The 19,949-nt window shown below is 55.2% G+C and overlaps 1 protein-coding gene across 2 annotated transcripts in view; it reads left to right on the forward strand.

The window, feature by feature from the left end:
* WNT4 (Wnt family member 4) overlaps nucleotides 1–13,350 on the forward strand; it is a 29,060-nt gene extending 15,710 nt beyond the window's left edge. The window contains exons 3-5 of one of the 2 annotated variants that reach the window (XM_019461718.2): nucleotides 9,345–9,476; nucleotides 9,587–9,729; nucleotides 10,434–13,350. In XM_019461718.2, the coding sequence (XP_019317263.1) occupies nucleotides 9,345–9,476; nucleotides 9,587–9,729; nucleotides 10,434–10,802 (644 nt within the window). In that variant the 3' untranslated portion in view covers nucleotides 10,803–13,350. Of the gene's footprint in view, nucleotides 1–9,344; nucleotides 9,477–9,586; nucleotides 9,730–10,334 lie in introns of both variants that reach the window. The other variant, XM_019461717.2, reaches the window with a different exon arrangement.
* Nucleotides 13,351–19,949: the final 6,599 nt, after the last annotated feature.

Consider the following 19,949-nt stretch of genomic DNA (forward strand, 5'->3'; position numbering starts at 1 on the left):
TGGTCCTGGACGGCGAGGGCTGCCGGGCTTGTGGCAAACCGTTTGGATGTTGTTGGAAACCAACTGTGATAGAAATTTGGAAGCAATTCTCCTGGGAGCTGGCAGAGGCCGAAAAGCACCATCGTGCTTGGCATTGCTAAATATCGCTGCTCTGGAGAAGCAGCAGAGACCTAGTGAGTGGCCTGGTAGCAGAGAATATCCTTGGTCGATGGTGCACTGCCAAGGCTCTGGGACCTGCTGTCTGAGGAGCCCCGAATTCTAGGCTCGAACGGCAGACCCCAAGCACAGGAAGGTCCTTGCATGCAGTAGGTGTTTGGTGTTTTAGGCGCAGTGGTGGACAGATCAGCAGAATGTCAGGCTCTTTCACAGCCCCGTGCTTTTGTACATGCTGTTTCCTCCACCCCAAATATTCACCCCTCTTTCTCCACCCGGCATTGTCCCAGCTCCTACAAACCAGTGGTTGCTTTTTCCTCTGAAGCTTTTTGCTTGTGCTGGGGGCTTTTTTGTGTCTTGTTCGTTTGTTTTTGTAATGTTTAAATTATTTTGTAATGTTTTATTTATTTTTAATTTATTTATTTTTTAAATTTCCATCCAAGTTAGTTAGCTTTTAGTGCAACAATGATTTCAGGACTGGATTCCTTAGCGCCCCTTACCCATTTAGCCCATCCCCCCTCCCACAACCCCTCCAGCAACCCTCAGTTTGTTCTCCATATTTATGAGTCTCTTCTCTTTTGTCCCCCTCCCTGTTTTTATATTATTTTTGTTTCCCTTCCCTTATGTTCATCTGTTTTGTCTCTTAAAGTCCTCATATGAGTGAAGTCATATGATATTTGTCTTTCTCTGACTAATTTCACTTAGCATAATGCCCTCCAGTTCCATCCACGTAGTTGCAAATGGCAAGATTTCATTCTTTTTGATTGCCGAGTAATACTCCATTGTATGTATATACCACATCTTCTTTATCCATTCATCCATCGATGGACGTTTGGGGTCTTTCCATACTTTGGCTATTGTTGATAGCGCTGCTATAAACATGGGGGTGCATGTGCCCCTTCAAAACAGCGTACCTGTATCCCTTGGATAAATGCCTAGTAGTGCAATTGCTGGGTCATAGAGTAGTTCCATTTTTAATTTTTTGAGGAACCTCCATACTGTTTTCCAGAGTGGCTGCACCAGTTTGCATTCCCACCAGCAGTGCAAAGGAAATCCTCTTTCTCCGCACCCTCGCCAACATCTGTTGTTGCCTGAGTTGTTTATGTTAGCCATTCTGACAGGTGTAAGAGCATAGCTCATGGTGGTTTTGATTTGTATTTCCTTGACGATGAGTGATGCTGAGCATTTTTTCATGTGTTGGTTGGCCATCTGGATGTCTTCTTTGGAGAAGTGTCTATTCATGTCTTTTGCCCATTTCTTCACTGGATTATTTGTTTTTTGGGTGTTGAGTTTGATAAGTTCTTTATAGATTTTGGATACTAACCCCTTATCTGATATGTCATTTGCAAACATCTCCCATTCCATCGTTTGCCTTTTAGCTTTGCTGATTGTTTCCTTCACTGTGCAGAAGCTTTTTATTTTGATGAGGTCCCGGTAGTTCATTTTTGCTTTTGTTTTCCTTGCCTCCGAAGACGTGTTGAGTAAGAAGTTGCTGCGGCCAAGGTCAAAGAGGTTTTTGCCTGCTTTTTCCTCGAGGATTTTGATGGCTTCCTATCTTACATTGAGGTCTTTCATCCATTTTGAGTTTATTTTTGTGTCTGGTGTAAAAAAGTGGTCCAGGTTCATTCTTCTGCATGTCGCTGTCCAGTTTTCCCAGCACCACTTGCTGAAGAGACTGTCTTTATTCCATTGGATATTCTTTCCTGCTTTGTCAAAGATTAGTCAGCCATACGTTTGTGGGTCCATTTCTGGGTTCTCTATTCTGTTCCATTGATCTGAGTGTCTGTTTTTGTGCCAATATTTTTGTAATTTTTTTTAAGTTTATTTATTTTTTGAGAGAGACAGAGAGAGCATGAGTGGGGGAGCAGCAAAGAGAGAGGGACAGAGAGAAGCCCAAGCAGGCTCAGCGCTGATAGAACAGACCCCGACACAGGGCTCGAACTCACCAACCTCATGACCTGATCCGGAATCGAAAGTCAGACGCTCAGCCAACTAAGCCACCCGGGCGCCCCTGTATTTTTTTCGTTTTGATCTAATTTCAAACCTACAGGCAAGTTACAAAACATTGTTTTCATCTCCAGGTGATGGATTTATTCAGTCAGCTACTTTTCTTTTCTTATTGAGGTATAACTCACATACAACATTATATTCATTTCAGGTGTACAACATAATGACTCCACATGTGTATATATTACGAAATGATCATCCCAGTAGGTCTGATTAGCACTCATCACTACACATAGGTCCACCTTCCTTTTCTTATGAGAATTTTTAAGATCTACTCTCTTAGCAACTTTCAAATATGCAACACAGTATTCTTAACCATAGTCACCATGCTGTACATTACATCCTCGTGCCTTACTTATTTTGTAACTGGAGGTTTGTACCTTTTGACCCCCTTCACCCATTTCACTTACTTCCCCACCCCCTCCCCCACCTTTGGCAACCAACCAATCTGTTCCCTGTATGTACGAGCTTGGTTTTTCCTATGAGGAATTCCCATAATGCTCTTTACCTAGATTCAGCAACTGTTTACATTTTAACCCATCTGCCTTATCAATTTCTCTATCTCAATCTCTCTCTCCCTCTCCCTTAACACAGACATACAGACACACACATATGCACACGTCTAAACCATCTGTGTTCACACAGCTTTCATTACAACTTTTAGACTAAACTGTAATGCCTGTTCCCTCACCCCACCCCACCACTTTCCTAAACTTGAACTGTTCTGAGGCGAGGTGATGTCTCCTTTACCTGTTTCCCAGCACATGGCAGAGCCTGGCATGGAGGACACAGTCAATGGATGTCATCCAATGACAGAAAGCAAGTCGGGGCAAGGACTCAAAAGGGCAAAGAAAGGGAGGCATGGGTTCGGTGCTGGCCTGAAGCCAGTGAAGAACCCCATGGAAAAGTGCCTTCCTCACCTGTGTTTGCAGCAGGAACCAAGGGAGGGCTCATCCCTGGCTCAGCAAGTTTGGGGAAACACTGGGAATCCTACTGGGAATGCGGAAATCTGCTCCAGACTAAAGTCTGAGTGGCTTGGCTGAGCGTCCAACCCCCTCGAGGCGGAGTCAAGGCACCCACACACCAGGCAGACATCAGGGGCGTCTGGAGGAGTCTGATCTCTTCCTATTCATCTATATCCTCACTCTTGTATTTCTCATGTTCTTCCCTGGTAAGAGTCCTCTTGGAAAGGTCTTAATTTGTCTCCACTGCACAAGAGGAGGCACCTGCAGGGGAAGCATGGGCAGGCGTGACCTTGGAGGAGTGGCATCACTCCGAGTGGCACCTGTCAGTGAGATCAGCATGTGTGCTTACCTTATAGGGCCCCTCACGAAGGTCCCGTGACACGGGGGGTGGCAGCCCTGAGTGTCCACCCCGACCAAGAAAAGCCATCCTCATCACCAGCTGCTGTCACTGGGGACAGCTACAACAGCAGCAGCCAGTCTGGGCAGGCCTCTTTGGTGGCCACCAGCTTTTGGGGTGATGGCAAGGGTGAGCTTGATTTGGTGCCCACATTCATCAGCTGCCTGGCTGGGGTCATGGCCTCAGACATGGCAGAGGCCCAGGAGCCAAGCCATACTTGGAGAAGAAAAGGAAACCCTTTGCTGACGGCTGCCTGTGTGCCGTCTTGCCTCAGATTGCCCTCATGACAACTCTTGAATGTGTGGCGTGCCCCCACTCTACTGCCAAGAAGGGAGGTCCAGCAAGCAGAGGGTGGTGACACACACCCAGCTCCGGGACCTGCCAACTCTTGGCCCTGAGATCTCAGGCAGGGTCCGTTCCCTCTCCTAGCCTCATAAAGTGGGGGCAGTCTCAGGACCAACCTCCTGGGATTTCCATCAGGATTCAGAGATGATGCCTCTGAAGGGCTAGATGGCACTCGAGCCCCACAGGCAGACATTGCTGAGGTCTCGCAGCCTCCAACTCTGCACCCCAGCACCCCACCACCTCCACCCTGCTCCTGGCCTACTGAGGCGAGATGGGTGGTAAAATAATGGTGAGCAATGAGGACCGTGTAAGTGAGGGCCAAACTGTGCGCTCCAGGCTAAAAATCCACCAGAAACCTGGGGAAATTAGCATCCGGGGTGGCCGGGAACGAGGGCAGGTGGCAGTATTTGGCCGAGGAGGCATTACGGCCAGGTGTGGGATGGCCTCTGTTCGTTTTAGTCACTGTTTTGTCCCAGAGTCTAGAGTAAGCACCTGCACATAGTAGGCCACTGATAAATATGTGCTGAATGGATAAAAAAGGTTTGAGGACGGGAGGGAAAGCCACAGAGTCTGGCCAGGGTTCAAGGTCGCCATGAACGGGATACACTGGGGTCTCAGAGCAGGCTGGCCCAAGCATGGCAGGGAGAGGTGGACAAAGCAACGCAAACTCCTCTTCTCCTCTTCCCTCCTTCTGTGGGCAATGCCGTGCCTCTGCCTACCTCCCCGCATCTCATTCTGTGACCCTGACCAAGGGAGAGGGGACTCAATGAACCTTGAGGCCCTCCAGCCTCTGGCTGCCATGGTTGCGAGGTGATGGGGTGCACTGGCCGAAGCAAAGTGAAGACTCAAACCCAGGCCCACCTTCCCAACCTCTGCGTGTCTAACATCATCCAGACACCTTACTGACTGTAACATCAGACTAGAGTTAAGAAGTAAACACTTTCCAGTCCTAGGCTGTGACTTACCAAAACCTGTCTTCTCACCTTGATCCTCCATACTGGCATCGTGCTGAGCCCAGGGAAGGTGAGAACATGCCTTCTTTCTGGGTGACCTCCAGGCCAGCCTTTAGGTGCCCTCAGATTAAGTTATAGCGGGGCTGGGCTGGGTTCCCAGAGGACATTCCGCCACTGGGAGTTCCTTAAGGACAAATCCACCTCGTTTTCCCTGGAGTGTAGCATAGGACCGGGCTTGCAGTGGGTGATCAATAAATGTTTGGTGAGGGAGCAAGCAAGGGAGGAAGTGTCTCTGCCCTAAGGAAGCTTTTAGCCCAATGGCAAACACACAGTTGACTGCCTGGCCTTCAGGGTGTAAGCGCCCTAATGATCCCTGTTCACAAATGAATAAAATGGCATTCATCACGACAATAATCACAAAATATGTCTCAAGTGCCCATTATGTGCCAGGGACTAGACTAAGCATGTTCTGTATTTTACCTCATTAGGTTCCCATAACCACCTGTTGAGGTCAGTGCTTTCATCAGCCCCGTTCTATGGACAAGAAAATTGAAATCACACATCTAGGAAGTAGCAGGGCAAGGAACAGATCTCAGTCCTGCTGCCTGAGCATCCAGACTCTCCCAATACCCATCCCTGTCTCCAAGGGCTGCTCTGTGCACTGCCCTATGCTGGGTGCTAGGGGGCAAAGGAGAAGTATGGGGACAGCCTGGCCAGGCAAACAAGCAAGACACTTAGATGATAAAACCACCTGCAGCCTGATTCTGATCCTGGGGGCAGGCAGGCCAGCGAGAGCACCAGGAGCCCTGGGAGGTCCAAGACAGAGGGCAGGAAATGTGGGAGAAGTGTGGGGTCTGGCCTGTCTGGGCAGCGCTATCCTGCCCTTGTTAGAGTTGGGATAATGAGGCTCAGAGAGGACAGTCACGCCGCTAGTAAGAGTCTTAATTTACTCTTTCCTCTGTGCTACATCATCTCTTAAATCCAAAGAGGCTTCCTAGAGGTGGTTTCAAGAAAAGGTGAGCTTTTGTAGCTAAGAGAACAAAGGAAACTGGGAGGGCAGGCTGGGGGCAGGGAACGGGAGAGCACAGGGCAGTGTCTTTCTCAAAGACCAGGGCCTGTCCTGCCCCACCTCCCAGGACTCCCTCCCTGGGTCTGCTTTGGAAACACGTGAGTTATGCTCGAATGGCCCTCCCACCAGGACCCCAGCCTGGTGCCCGGAGGCCACTATGTCCATGGCTTCTTTTAAGCCCAACTCGGCATCCACGGCTTCTTCTCCAAACACTTCTTCCTACTCGAATGTCCTTCCTTCCCACATTGGGGCGGGGGGGGCGGGGGGGCATCGCACATGACGTGCTCAGAAGAGTACAGGCTTTGACTCACCCAGGCTTCGGTTCTGGTTCCCGCTGAGCCGCTGACCGGCTGAGGGACCTGGACCCCAGGGCCTCACTCCTTCCTCCAGAACAGAGCTGGAGAGAGCTGGGTGCCCCATTTGTTGTGAGCCATAGACAGCACTTGGAAAGGCCCTGGCACTTAGTAGGTCCTCAGAAAGGGGAGCTATTACTGGGTCCACAGGACCCCTCTGAATTCCCAACCCCAGGCAGCCCTGGCACCTTGAAAAGATGGCACTGAGGTGGGACCCAGCAGAGCCACTTCCGCTCCACACGCTGGAGCCCGGGGAGGAGGAAGAAAGGAGCTGGGTGTGGGGTGTGGCAAATGGCTTCATGGAAGCAAGCAGGTTGCAGGGCAGCTACTGGCACCGAGGGGTCTGCCTTACCACCAGCTCTGATGTCCCAGGAGGACAAAGCCAGATCTGTCTCCCTGCTGCAGCTGGAACAGGCAACCCTCCCCTCCCCACCCCCGCCCCCGCCCCGACCAGGGGGCAGCTATCTTCTATGACATGTGGGGATCTCCCTCTGCTAGGCTTGCGGGAACGCCACAGTCCCTTTCTGTCATGGCAGTCTCTGCCAGGTGCCCCGCTAGTGAGCAAGGCTCCAGCCTGGACAGCCAGGCAGAGGAGAGGAGCAAGGAGGGGCCACAGCCCTGGAGTCAAAGGGCTGGGACCCAGAGCCAGTTAGAAAAGGCTGCTGGAGCCACTGCTATGGGCCTTAGGGGCATGGCGGCTTGGCCACATTCTCCAGGCCTTCTGGGGCCTCCGGTGTGGAGCACAGGCCAACCGCTCACCATCTCCCAGTAAGGAGCCCACAAATGGGACTGAACTTGTCCTACAGAACTTAAGATTTAGGGTAGACCCAAGAAAGCCCATCCTGGCTTCACACACAGGAGGTAGGAAGCGATCCACTGCAGGTGTATTCCTGCAGGCTCTGGGCTCCACGAGGACAATGTCAAGGTTGAAAGCTCTGCAGCCAAACTTCCTGAGTTCACATTCTAGTTCTGCCACTTCCTGACTGGGTATTGTTGGTCAAGTTGCTTCACTACTCGGTGCCTCAGTTTCTTCGTCTATAAAAAGAGGATGAAAAGTCTCCTCTCCATAGGGTTGGGGTGAAGAGTATATAAATTATGTGAAGTGCTTAGTCAGTGCCCAGCACAGAGGGAGCTCTCTATAAGCTTTAGCTCTTAAGATTTTCCCTCCACGATCTCTTCCTTCAGGCCCACTCCCAAGCTGAGAAAACAGAGGGTCCTGTACCCAAGGCTGGGGCAAGGGGGACCTGGAGTCCCGGTAAATGGATGGTGGTTTGGGGAATGAGGCAGAGGTCTCCCTGAACAAATTGACAGGGAACCTTGCACACCAGGGCTACCAGCACTCAGGGGAGGAGAGGAGCCCAGATATCCAGGGAGGACCAGGGGCTGCCCGAGAGTCCGGAGAAGCAGGAGTAAGGACCAAGCCCAGCCGAGCGCTGGGGCCACCTTACCAGTCCCATTGGCCCTATCTTCCGCTTTCCCTTCCCCCTTGGTCTTTGGGGCGAAGATCTGTGCTGGTTCAGGCCTGGAAATACCAGAAATACCAGAAACTAAAGTCGTCCCTCTTTGGGCGGCCACAGCACAAAACCAACCAACATGATCCTGCTATTAGCCTCGATTAACTTGGAGAGGATTCCACCTCAGGCCGTCGAGGTCCCGTGGCTCCGGCCAAGGCCCCCGACGCTGGCCCAGAATGGCCAAGCAAGCCAGGACAGAGGGTGGGCAGTGGAGAGTGGGTGGTGGGCGGTACCCCCAGTTCAAGGGCGGAACACAGAACAGGTTGTCCGGAGCCACCGGGGCCTGAGCCGCCCCCCACCCCAGCGCTCGGCTTCTGCTGCCTGTCCACAGACGTGGGCACAGAGGAGGTGATTGTTTCCATCTGACCACGGCAACTGCTCCCGGGGGCAGCCAAGAGCACAGGCCTGGGTGTCACGGTGGTAATTGCCAACCACGGGGCCAAAACCTGCCCCCTCCACTCCTGCGGACACAGACACTCCAGCAAGAGACAGAAGGACAGTCACGGGCACACAGAGGCCCTCACAGAACCCAGAAGAGGAGCAGGGCCTGTCTGGTCACACACCCAGCGAGCCACGCGCACGTGCACTACACGCACCACCAGCACCACCCACAGGCCCAGAAAGAGGCTCCGCAGCAGCTACACCCTGAGGCACAGTTCCTAGGAGGATAAAAACACCCATTCAGGCAGGGGGCGAGGAAAGGCACCAAGACAGGACTGCTAAGAAGTCAGGGGGCGGAAGGGGAAGAACAGGCAGCAGAGGCAGACGGACCTGCGTTTGAGTCCTGGTTCTGTCACCTCCTTGCTGGGTGACTGGGAACAAATCGCTTCCTCTCCCCAAAGCCGCACTTTACCATCTGTGAAATGGGCACAAATATGGCTCCCCAGTAGCAGGGGGCATCCTCTCCTCAGCACTGGTCCTGGTAAACAGTAGGGACTGTCACTATTACGATTTACTGTCACAGGGGTGGAAGGAAGCAAAACGGCCTCAGCAGAAAGGGCTGGGACGGGTTGATAGTGCAGGGGGACCCCCTCGGGGCGCGGGGGGCAGCTGGGGGGTAGGCACGAATAGAATGCAGGTTTTAAAAGAAGCCAGACCTGGGCTGGTGGTCCGGCTCTGCTGTTTCAGGGCCCTGGCAGTCTCGGTAAGTCGGCTCAGCTCTGTGCACCTGTCCTGTCTCCCCTGATGATGTTAACCACGCGCCCTGGAGAGAGGCTGTGACCACGGTGTCCTCAGTCCAGTCGGGGCACTGCGGCTGGACTGTCTGCCTGCTCAGCCATGTGTTGTGTGACCCGGGACGAGGCGGCTGATCCATCCGTAGACTCCTTACCTCACGGGTGCTGTGCACACGAGCCGATTGGCGCATGTGCAACGGCGAGCAGCGCCTGGGACGCAGCAAGCGCACTCGGTGGCTGGTCCGGGCAGAACACACACACACGGCCGGGGTACCTCCTAGCCGTCGGGCAGGCCTGCCTCCCCGTCTCCACGGGCCTGCCTCGAGGGGCTCCCAGGTACCACTCCCCACGACAAAGGAAGGAGCCGGGCGGAGCCCCGGGACCCAGCCCTGCCCTCCCTCTGCCTCCCACAGGGACCCGGGAGGCGGCCTTCGTGTACGCCATCTCTTCAGCAGGTGTGGCCTTCGCGGTGACGCGGGCATGCAGCAGCGGGGAGTTGGAAAAGTGTGGCTGTGACCGGACGGTGCATGGAGTCAGCCCGCAGGGTAAGTGTGGGAGGTAGGGCGGGGCGGGCCCCTCCCCCCCCCGCCCCACTCCCCTCCCCCGCCCCGCCCTCACTCACCACGGCCACGGCCACTGTGCACCCCCTGCACAGGCTTCCAGTGGTCGGGATGCTCGGACAACATCGCCTATGGCGTGGCCTTCTCCCAGTCCTTCGTGGACGTGCGGGAGAGAAGCAAGGGGGCCTCATCCAGCCGCGCCCTCATGAACCTCCACAACAACGAGGCTGGCAGGAAGGTAGGGTGGCACTTCTCCTGCCACTACCACCACCGGGGCGGGGGCGGGCTGGGCAGGGCACCTGGAACACTCTCCCACCCTCGCGCCACTCGGGAACATTTGTGCAGGCTCCCACCAGCACTTGCGTGGGCCGGAGGGGTACGGGGCGGCGGGTGGGGGAGCAGACAGGTGAGCAGGTGTCACAGAAGCGCGAACGACACACACACACACCCTTAATAAGCAGCAGAGCCAGGATCTGAACCTCGTGTCGATGCACAGATCGTGTGCGTTAACTATGATACTGGCTGCCTGCTCCTGCTCCTGCTCCTGCTCCCCGAGGTTCCCCTGCAGACTCAACGCACCTCTCCCGTCCTGCCCCCCATCGTGTCCCTCACCACGCAGTTCCAGAACGATGCCCTTCGGGAGGTTTCTCCTCCGTCACTGCAAGTGCCCCAAGGGCAGGGACAACGTCTCCCACCGTCCCCAACACAGCCCACCAGCCCACCCTGGCCGAAGGCGGGTGCTCACTCCGGAAGCAGGGCGCCCGTGCTCCCGTCCCCGGCCCCGCCCCAGCCTCCCCGCCGGCCGTCTCCTGATGGCCCCTCTCCCCTCCCCGCCCCCTGCAGGCTATCCTGACACACATGCGGGTGGAGTGCAAGTGCCACGGGGTGTCGGGCTCCTGTGAGGTAAAGACGTGCTGGCGAGCCGTGCCGCCCTTCCGCCAGGTGGGCCACGCACTCAAAGAGAAGTTCGACGGCGCCACCGAGGTGGAGCCACGCCGCGTGGGCTCCTCCAGGGCGCTGGTGCCGCGCAACGCACAGTTCAAGCCGCACACGGATGAGGACCTGGTGTATCTGGAGCCCAGCCCGGACTTCTGCGAGCAGGACGTGCGCAGCGGCGTGCTGGGCACGAGGGGCCGCACGTGCAACAAGACGTCCAAGGCCATCGACGGCTGCGAGCTGCTGTGCTGCGGCCGGGGCTTCCACACGGCCCAGGTGGAGCTGGCCGAGCGCTGCAGCTGCAAATTCCACTGGTGCTGCTTCGTCAAGTGCCGGCAGTGCCAGCGGCTGGTGGAGCTGCACACGTGCCGGTGACAGGCAGCGTCAGCCCCGCGCCAGCAACCAGCTCGTGGCCCGAGGGAGGCCGGTAATTTAAACAGCGCCCCCGCACCTACCCCAAGGGATACTGGCTGTACTTTTTGTTTTGGTTTGGTTTTTGGGTCCTCCTGTTATTTATTGCTGAAACCAGGCGGGCGGCCCCAAGGGCACCAGCCAGGGCCTCCTCGAAGCCTGGGCCTTTGTGGCCGCCACTGACCAAAGGGATCTCGCTCGTGCCTCTGGCTGTCCACATGTGGCCACTGCTGACCACTCGGTTGTTAACTGCATCTGTTTTTCTACTCACAGACTTAAGCTGGGTAATGAGGAGCGTTGGTCACATGCCTACTGACCCTGCCATGTAGGGAAGGAGGCGGCCCTATGGCAGGGGGAAATCAGTGCCATCTCGAGGCAAGCTGCACCCCTGCACGTACACACCGGCCCCTGGCAGCTTCAGCCTGGTCTCCCAAGCCCCTGGAAAGGGAACGGGCAGATACCAGCTCCAGGGCAAAGGGTTCGTTTGGCCCTCCATGGGCGGCCGGAGGTTCAGTCTCTGTGGGACCTTCCAGGCAGGAAGAGCAGGCGAGACAAGGGCAAGAGAAGGTGCTAGTCCCACCCTGGAGCCCAGCCCACCCAGCCTCCCCAGTCAAAGCCGCCACTCCCTGGTCGCTCCCAGACGGGAGCACCGGCTGCCATCTTGGACCAGAGGTCCCAGCCAGGCCTTTGCAGCGACACCTCTAGACGTGTCTCCTCACAGTGCCACTCGTCTGTGAGACGAAGAATGGACATCACACATGCAGAGGAACCGGCCAGTGGAAAAGCCTTGTCCCACCCATTATTTCACTCACTGAACCAAATTTACTGAGCAAATACCATGGTCTGAGCCCTGTACTGGGCCATCCCATAGGACGATCACAACAGTCCTGGGAGGTGCACAAGACAGAGATGCTTGTGCCCCTTTTACAGCAGAGGGGGCACTGCTCAGCCAGGTCCCAGAGCACGCTAATCAGAAGCACAGCCAGAAGAGCCCTCCAGACAAGGTTCCTCCTGGGCGCCTTACCCAAAGGCCCAGGAACTGGAGGTCTCCTTGGGGAGGAAGTGGGGCCAGGAAGTAGCAGAAGCCACAGACCACAGGCTAGACGAGCGGCCACATGGCTCCAGGGCGCAGAAGATGGACAGCTAGAAGGCTGGCGAAGTGAGGTGTCCGCAGCTGAGGCGACCCTGCCCCCAGGTCCCCTGGGCACTGAAGAAGAGCCCCCCAGAGGAATCACCAGCAGCCTGGGCCTGGCCCTGTGCCCCAGCCAAACCAGCAGGAGCACAGTCCAAACTTCTGTGACCAGGACATGCACACAGCAAGACTCGGCCTGACCCCACTGCTGCTTCTCAGGTGGGCTCCCAACCACCATAGGAGCTCGCTGTCAGCTCAGTCTCCAAATTGCCCCCTTAATGGGGCCCCAGGCTCCTGGTTCGAGATCTTGAGCTCTGGGATCCCCAGCTGGAGATTCTCAGACCCCAAGCTCTTGGTTCCAGGGTTCCATGTCTGAATTCAAAGTCCCAGATTGAGAATATGGGTTCCGGCCTGTAGAAGCTCTCCTCCAGGCCTTGTGGTTTGTGCCTCCTGGTGCTGGCTTCCTCACGAAGAAAGGGTCAACACCCTTGGCCCCAAGCCAAACTCTCTGCTCAACGTCCATCCAAGAAGACCAAAACCAAGTGAGATGCTGCAGCCACACTGGAATGAGGGGTAATCTTGGGGCCGGCAGGCTCTGATGTGGATGAAAGCTGAGCCCACTAAGTGTCCCCACAGCGGCCCAGCTGGACTCACTGCTCCTCTGGCAGGCTCTGTTCAGCTGTCTGCTCAGTGCCAGGGAAAATGCTATCCCTCACTGGCAGAGGCCAGACCCAGACAAAGAAAGCATGGGAGACCCCTCCCCCTCCAGAGACAGGGCAGAGTCACTCGCCCCCAACCCCCAAATCCTGTCCTCAGAGCCAGAGGACTGGAAGGTCCAGGCTGGATGCTGGTATTATGGATACTGCCCCAGGAAAAAGTGAGAGGGTCTGTGTCCGCTCAAGGGCTTCACCTTTCCACCTGCTTGGGGGCTCTCTCAAAGCTGACCACCCTGGGGTTCTGAAGGGTATGGCCTCTGTAAAGCAGACTAGAATCTAGGAACCTCTGCCCAGTCCTACCATCACCAGCACCCCAAAGGCCAAAGGGACCCACAGCTACATGAAAATGGAGCTTCCTTGGAAACACCCAGCTCCCAACTGTCCCAAATAAAGAGGAGGAACCAGCCCATGCCTTACGTAGCCCACCCACTCTGGAAGCTGGCCAGAGGATCCAAGTCCTGCCCGAAACTCTCTCCATTAGTCTCCACAAGGCAAAGGTGATGTCCTCTGAGGCCAAGGGCTAGATAAGCCCCAGCTCTGGATGCTGCTACCCCTCTGCTGCCCATACCCCATCCTCTAATTTTTATACTAGGCCCCTTGCCATTGTGACACCCCCATGAAATAGTCTGATGCACGATAAAATGATTATTTCTTTATCTTGTAATTGTGAAAGTGACTTCTTTTGTAGAAAAGGGAGGAGAGAGACGTGGGGAAGGACACTGAAAAACACAGACAACTACTTAACGAATTCTAGATATGAGGACCCTCCTGGCCCTCTTTCCGTCTGAACTACTGGTTTGATGGCCACACAGAAAAAACCCACCTGCATGCTGTCTGGACTCCCCCTTTAACACATGAGGCTATACCTGCATTTCATCGAGCCACAATCAGCTATTTAAGCCTTGGCCTGAGCCAAGCAAGGCCTCAGAACCCTTCTTGAGAGTTGATATAGAGGATAAACAAATACAATGACAGAGGAGGGTCTGGTGAAGTGGGTGCCAACTGAGAAGGTAAAGACCAAATCGAAAAGAACTTAGTTCCCGCCAGGGATCCAAGGCCTGTGGCTGTGAGTCCACTCCAGAATTGGAGCCTGGTCAGGATGAGAAGTCTGGATGGAAAACTGCATGTAACTCAAGCCAGAGCTGATGGGAAGACCCAAGGTGGCTTCTCAGGCACCTCAGCCTAGTAAAGTGCTTACCAAGGGAGACATGCCCTGTTGTCCCCCCAGTCCCCGCCCCCTGCAGCAAATTCACACCAGCCTGGAAGCAGTTAGGCTGCCATGTGCTTGGCTTTCCAAAAGTTTAGTGGGGTATAGAATGGCCGAAGCAAGTGCTTTTAAGACAGCAGAGGTGTACGCAGATTAGTGAAGAACTGGGGAAGGGGACAATGGAGGGAGAGAAGGTTCTGGAGGACGGGTGGAGAGAAAAGGACACCTCATCCTTAAATCAGGGCCAAGGCAAGAGTGGGAAACTGGTGACACAGAGGGTCAAAGATGGCTGAACAAAGAGGTGATGGTCTCCATACCCAACCATCTCCTAGAACTGGGAAAAGGACCCAGGTTTTACAATCGAACATTAGACTCCAGTGCTGCCACTTTTTCACTGTAGGGAAAATTGGGTAACGCATCATTCCTCTCTGGGACTCATTTTCTTCCTCTGATATTAATAGGGGGCTATTCCCCCTGCTCCAACTTCAAGTGGGGCTAAATAGTAATAGAACCTATTTCTTGGGGATGTTGAATAAAATACATAAAGCTCAACAAATGGCAGCTGCTATTATGAATGTTTCTATTCCCTTTTCAGGAATGTAGGAGGCAGTGAAGGTGGCTCTAAAATTGAGGAGGCCATAAGAAGGATGAAACAAGGAAGAAATCAGAGAGAGTTAGGAGCTAAAGACAGGTGATCCTACTTTGGCCCCATCCCCCAAATCAGACACCGACAGATGCCTCAGGACAGAAATCCCCAGGTCCTCAGAGACAAGAGAACCCAGGGGTCAGGATATCCAAGCAGCAGCAAGCAAGGCAATGGCAAAGCTGCCCCTAGGCACCAGCAGGAGAGGCTGAACCCAGGTCTCAATGTGGCTGAGAAGCAGGGCTAGGACAGGAAACAGGGGCCAAGGAGTGGAGGAAGGAGCTCCAGGGCTGTAGGAAGCACATGTAGTGGGGCCCAGGGGCTCTGCCTATGAGGATGGAAGGCTTTCAGGACTCCGAAGCAAGGTCAGCTCATGGAGAGAGCCTGTGTCCAGATCCATTCTTGACAGCTGTCCTCACGAGTTAGGCCTGAAGGTCTCTGAGAAAGGCTGTGAGGCTGTGATAAAGCGGACGTCCTTCTCAGCCCCTGCTTGACAGCCAGTGGCCCAAGAGACATCTGGGGAGACCAGAGGCAGAGTCTGAGGTCTTGGGCCAAGAAAGGGGCAAGAACACAGGCAGACAGAGGGGTAGAAAGTACAGCGTTCCGGGCAACTGAGAGGGGCTGAGAAAGACTGAGAAAGACAGTAAGGAAAAGGCAGAAAGTTGGGAAGACTGGCACACAGGAACAGAGAGGGAAACACACAAGGAGAGAGAGAGGACAGTGCTGAGGGACCAGAGGGCATCTGGGCAGAGGAGCCCAGCAGCTTCCTGGCAAAAGGAGAAAGTGCCGAGCTTCAGGAGGCGTCTGACTCAAGAAAGGGGGAGGGGGTCTGAGGGGTGTGGGGGAAGGGGCGGAGCGTGGCCTGCCCTGGCCCAGGCAATGACTTCATAGGCATCTCCCCCCACTCCTTCCTGAGCCGCCAGCCCTGGTGACCCCCTGCCCGCATCTCAAGGGTCTAGGCCAAGCAGGCGCTGACAGGGGAGAGAAGGGGCCCTCCTGGGCCGGGCCCCCAAGCCTGGCATAGTGCCTGCCGGGGAGGAGGGGCCTAAAGGCCCAGCCCTTGTCAGCATCCCGGCCGGCACTTCGGAGGCAATTAGCAGCCCAGCTGAGCTAATCCCCCGCCTGGCGAGGCCAACACAAACAGGCCCAGGCCGGGTGCACACTCGCCTCCCTGTTTGCTGAGGGGCCCGGTGGTCCACCAAGAATAACACCAATAACCCGGGGCCTTCTCTAGGTTAAGAGGAGGACCAGGGCTTGCTGAAGAGCCGACAGTGCCCGACAGAGCATACTCTGGCCAGGCTCCCTGGCTGCCCCAGAAAGGCAGCCACTGTTCCCAAGCCTTGGGCCAGCCAGGAAGAGGAAGCTGGACACAAGGAGCCATATACTCTGATTCAGCCCCCACCGCCACCCCTACCCATGCCACCTGTGAGGGAGAGGGGCCAGCTCAGGCTTGCGCTGCCTTGGCCAGACTAACAACTGAAGTCCAGAGGGGCCGGGCCCTCTGATCAGGACCCAAGGACTGCAAGCTCCACGCTGGACACAGGAGCCGAGAGACAATTCAGACCCAGACCCTGCCCTCAAGGGGTCCGTGGTCTAGTGGGAGACCAGACTGCATATGACCGTGGAGCAGGGCCAGTCTCTAGTCCCGTAAGCAACACGCCCAGACTTGGGAAGGCTAGGCAAGAAGCCCCACAACCAGGAAGACAAAGGGAGACCCTGGAGAAGATGAAACTTGAGATCCAGAGACTGACAAATTGGGTGGATGGCACCAAGGGAGGCAGGAAGGATCCAGAGCAAACTCTGGCACAGGCTGGTCCTGGACCAGGAATTATTGGACATAATTAGTCCTACCTCGCAACCGCTGGGAGAGCCCAGGCCCTAAACAAGGCCCTACTCCTGCTCCCCACTTCTTGATTCCATCTACAACAGCCTTCAGCCGGGGACCATCTCCCTTTTGAGTCAAACCCTCTATCTTCAATCTGGTTCTTCATCTACCTAAGTACCTCTGGACTCTGCAACAACCTCAAGAACTGCAGCCTCCTTGGAGATTCCACTTGGGAAAGTGACACAGCCCCCCAGAATGAGCTGGGCTCCTCAGGATGCCGTGATCATCCATACGCGACAGTACCACATTTACTAAGCACCGACTGACTGTGGGGTCAGGCCCACGCTAATCACCACCTACCTGCGTTATCCTACTTAATGATCACAAGCAAGCAAGAGTACATAGGTATTTCCTACTGGGTAAACCAGCTGAGAGGCAGTTTCACAGACAAGGTGACTGAGGCTCACAGAAAGGAAGAGACTTGACTACAGTCAGAGCCCATGTCTTCAGACTCCGAGTCAGGATGGAGTCTGTCACCAGGCCTCTCCTCCAGTCCAACAACCGTCTCCATTTTCCCTCACCCCACTGTTGGCCTAGACCTACCTTTGACAGTCCTGGGCCAAAGGGCCTTGAGGCCACCCCTCTCCACAAAGTAGCATTAGGTCCCTGGCTGGGCTAAGTCAACTCTGTCACTCTGCTGGGGACCCACGCATTGCTCTGTAGACAGCTTTCTCTAAGGCAGAGAGTGAGGAAGGCTGGAGTCACAGTGCTGGGGCTGACAAAGCCACAGCTGGAAATAGGAGCCCTGCCCACTGCCCACTGCCCCCTGCCCTGGCTAGCGTGGCAGAAGGTGGTGTAGGTCCAGTTCCAAGCCTGCCAGAAAGGCCATTAGGCTCTCAACCCCAGCAGGAAGGGGCTGACGGTCCATGGCCTGAACTCTCTTTGGGCTGCTCCCACACTTGCTCTAGAACACCTAGCCTGCATCAAGGTATGAGGGGGAGATGACTCCTTTTCCCTTTCAGTTCAACCAAAAAGGGAGTTATCTTTCAAAAAGATATTTTACTAAGAAACTGAAGAAAAGCAAGCTTATCGTTAAGTCCACAGAAACAAGCAGATTCCTAGGCAGGGCTTAAAGAGCACCTAACCAGTGTCCTGCCTCTCCCTTCCTTCCTCGTGAGGCCCCTTCCAGACAGCAGGACCTCGGGTCTCATTCTAACTTCACTGCTGACCACCTGTGGAATGGGAAGCAACCTAATAACCGCTAAATCCCATCAGTAAAAGAGAGATGAAGACAATGACAGAGCCAGAACCAGACCCAGTCCTCATTCCACAGCCTCTATTCTGGATGCCCCCCGACCCCTACCCCGTCTTCTCAGCTGTCAGAGAACCAACTGAAACACTGAACGGCGAAGTGCTTCGTGGACTGTAAGGGACGCTGATGGTTGTCGTCAGCCAGTACCTGGCTCTTTCGTTAAGAATGACGGAAATGGGTGCTAGCGTGAGGGGGCGGCACTGTAGGTTCCCGGCCCCATAAGGAATTTGCTGGGTCTCACTTCTCCCGGGAGTCTTTCCATCCCTCCTCCTCCCTCCTTCCAGCACCTCCTGCAGCCTGGGCCTCCTCCTCACACCCTTCCTGGACAGCGGCCGGAGCCACCTGGGAAGCTTCAGGAATGGCCGATGGTTACCGCGGCCAGGACAGGGCGAGTTGCTGCCCCTCTGATTCATCACAGAGCTGGAATAAATCCAGAGAAGTGACCAAGAGGAGGCAAGTCTGCTGCTAAGAACTCAGACTGCTTTGCTATGGAAAGAGGGAGAGAGAGGGCAGCTCCGTCATTCAAATGAAAAGGGGATAAGGGAGGGGACTTTAGACTCCTTCAAAAGAGCAGGCACAGCATTGGTGGGAGAAGCCTGAGGGCTGATGTTGCACCAATACGGAAACGAGCCTCTTCAGGCCTCTCGCTAGCTGGATGACCTCCTACGAATTAGCCCCCATGAGCGTCAGCTCACCCCCCACCGTAGCCATTTCAAAGGCTACTGTGCAAACTGAACCATAACCGAGGCGAGTGTCCAGTAAGTGGTCCCGTGTCCCAATCCCCTCACTCCTGCCCTGGGACACTCACAACCCTCCTCCCACTTCCCAGTTAGCACAGCCACGTCTGATGACCGCACCCCGCACACCCCCCACTCCTCAACTCAGCAACACGGCATAGGATTCCTGGTCCTCAAGCTGCTCAGGCACCCACCTGCAACCACAGCCTTAGTGCGACAGAATGGTGAGGAGAAAAGCAGGTCACTCCCCTCCAACTTGCCTTCGAGGGTCGGAACTCCATCCAGCTGCCCCAGCAGAGGCATCAGCTCATTAGCAGGAAAGAGGCTCTCAACCTTTAACCTACACCCCTTGCCTTTAGAGACGAAACTTACTTTGTTAATGAACTCTGACGTCTCCACATAAATCTGGTATCTAAAATAAGCCTTTCAAATTGCACGTGCCGTTTGTCCACTGGCTATTCGAAGGCTTCCCCGAGGGTGTCTAGTGCTTATGGGCTCTGGAATCAAATAGCCCCAGCTCTACCATGTCCTAGCTGTGTACCTTGGGTAAGTCGTTCAACCTGCCTCCTGGGTTAGAAACCGAGCTACTGTGAAGCTAAAGCACGAAAAGCACTAAGCACACTGCCTGTCACACCGCCGGTACGTGGCCATGAAGCCAGTACCACTGCTGGTAACAGTGGAGAACGTTCCTGCTGCCACCCCTCGCCCGTGACCCTCAGCCTGGCCCAGCCGGTCGTTTCAGGATGGACTCCCCAGACTTCAGCTGGGCAGAGGACACCCGCCACAGGCAAATGGGCAGGCCCCTCCTTCTGCAGATCTGGGCACGTTGTGCCACACACACTACCGCACACGCTCTCATATCCGCCCTCTTAGACCAGGAGGTCTTTCAAGGCGGAATCTGGATCTTCTATTTTACATGGGCAAAGCGGGGGCGGGGAGGCCGTGGTCCAGAATCACCGACTAAATGCCAAATGAACCACTCCGGAAAATAACGCGATGCAGCCACCTGCTGAGCGCCAGATAGGACTGCCCACCTGACGAAGGGCTACGCAGGAGCGGACTCAAAGCTCTCTAACGGCACAGCTGTACGGCTGTTACTCTGGACTCCTTCTCCAGAACAGAGGAGGCAGGCAACCGTATCAAACCATCTTCACCCACTACTACGCCTGGAGGGCAGGACCCCATTCCCCTTTCAAGGCCCCAGAGAAGAGCTGCAGCCTGGGTCCACAGGCCTGGTCCCTGTGCAAGGCCTCCCCAGAGGGCCAGACCACATGGCTTCATTATAAATGATGCCCTGGACAGCCATCTGACCCACTGTCTCCTGGTCTCCTCATCTCGGTGTTCCTACAGCCTCAGCCAAATACAACAGTGTGGACTCATTTCTTCAGGGCCCAGAGTGGAAGGCTCCCCAGCACCTGGGAGCAGCTGGAAGTTGGAACTCAAGGACTCATCGCTGCTGGTCTCCCCATCCTGTGCCAAGTGCATCTGTAAACAAGCCTTCACAGTGGCTCCCTGCAGCTGTTCCCAAGGGGACAAAAG

The sequence above is a fragment of the Panthera pardus genome, unplaced genomic scaffold, assembly GCF_024362965.1.
Source record: "Panthera pardus isolate Hobbes unplaced genomic scaffold, ASM2436296v1 HiC_scaffold_11, whole genome shotgun sequence".
NCBI classification, from domain to species: Eukaryota; Metazoa; Chordata; class Mammalia; order Carnivora; family Felidae; genus Panthera; species Panthera pardus.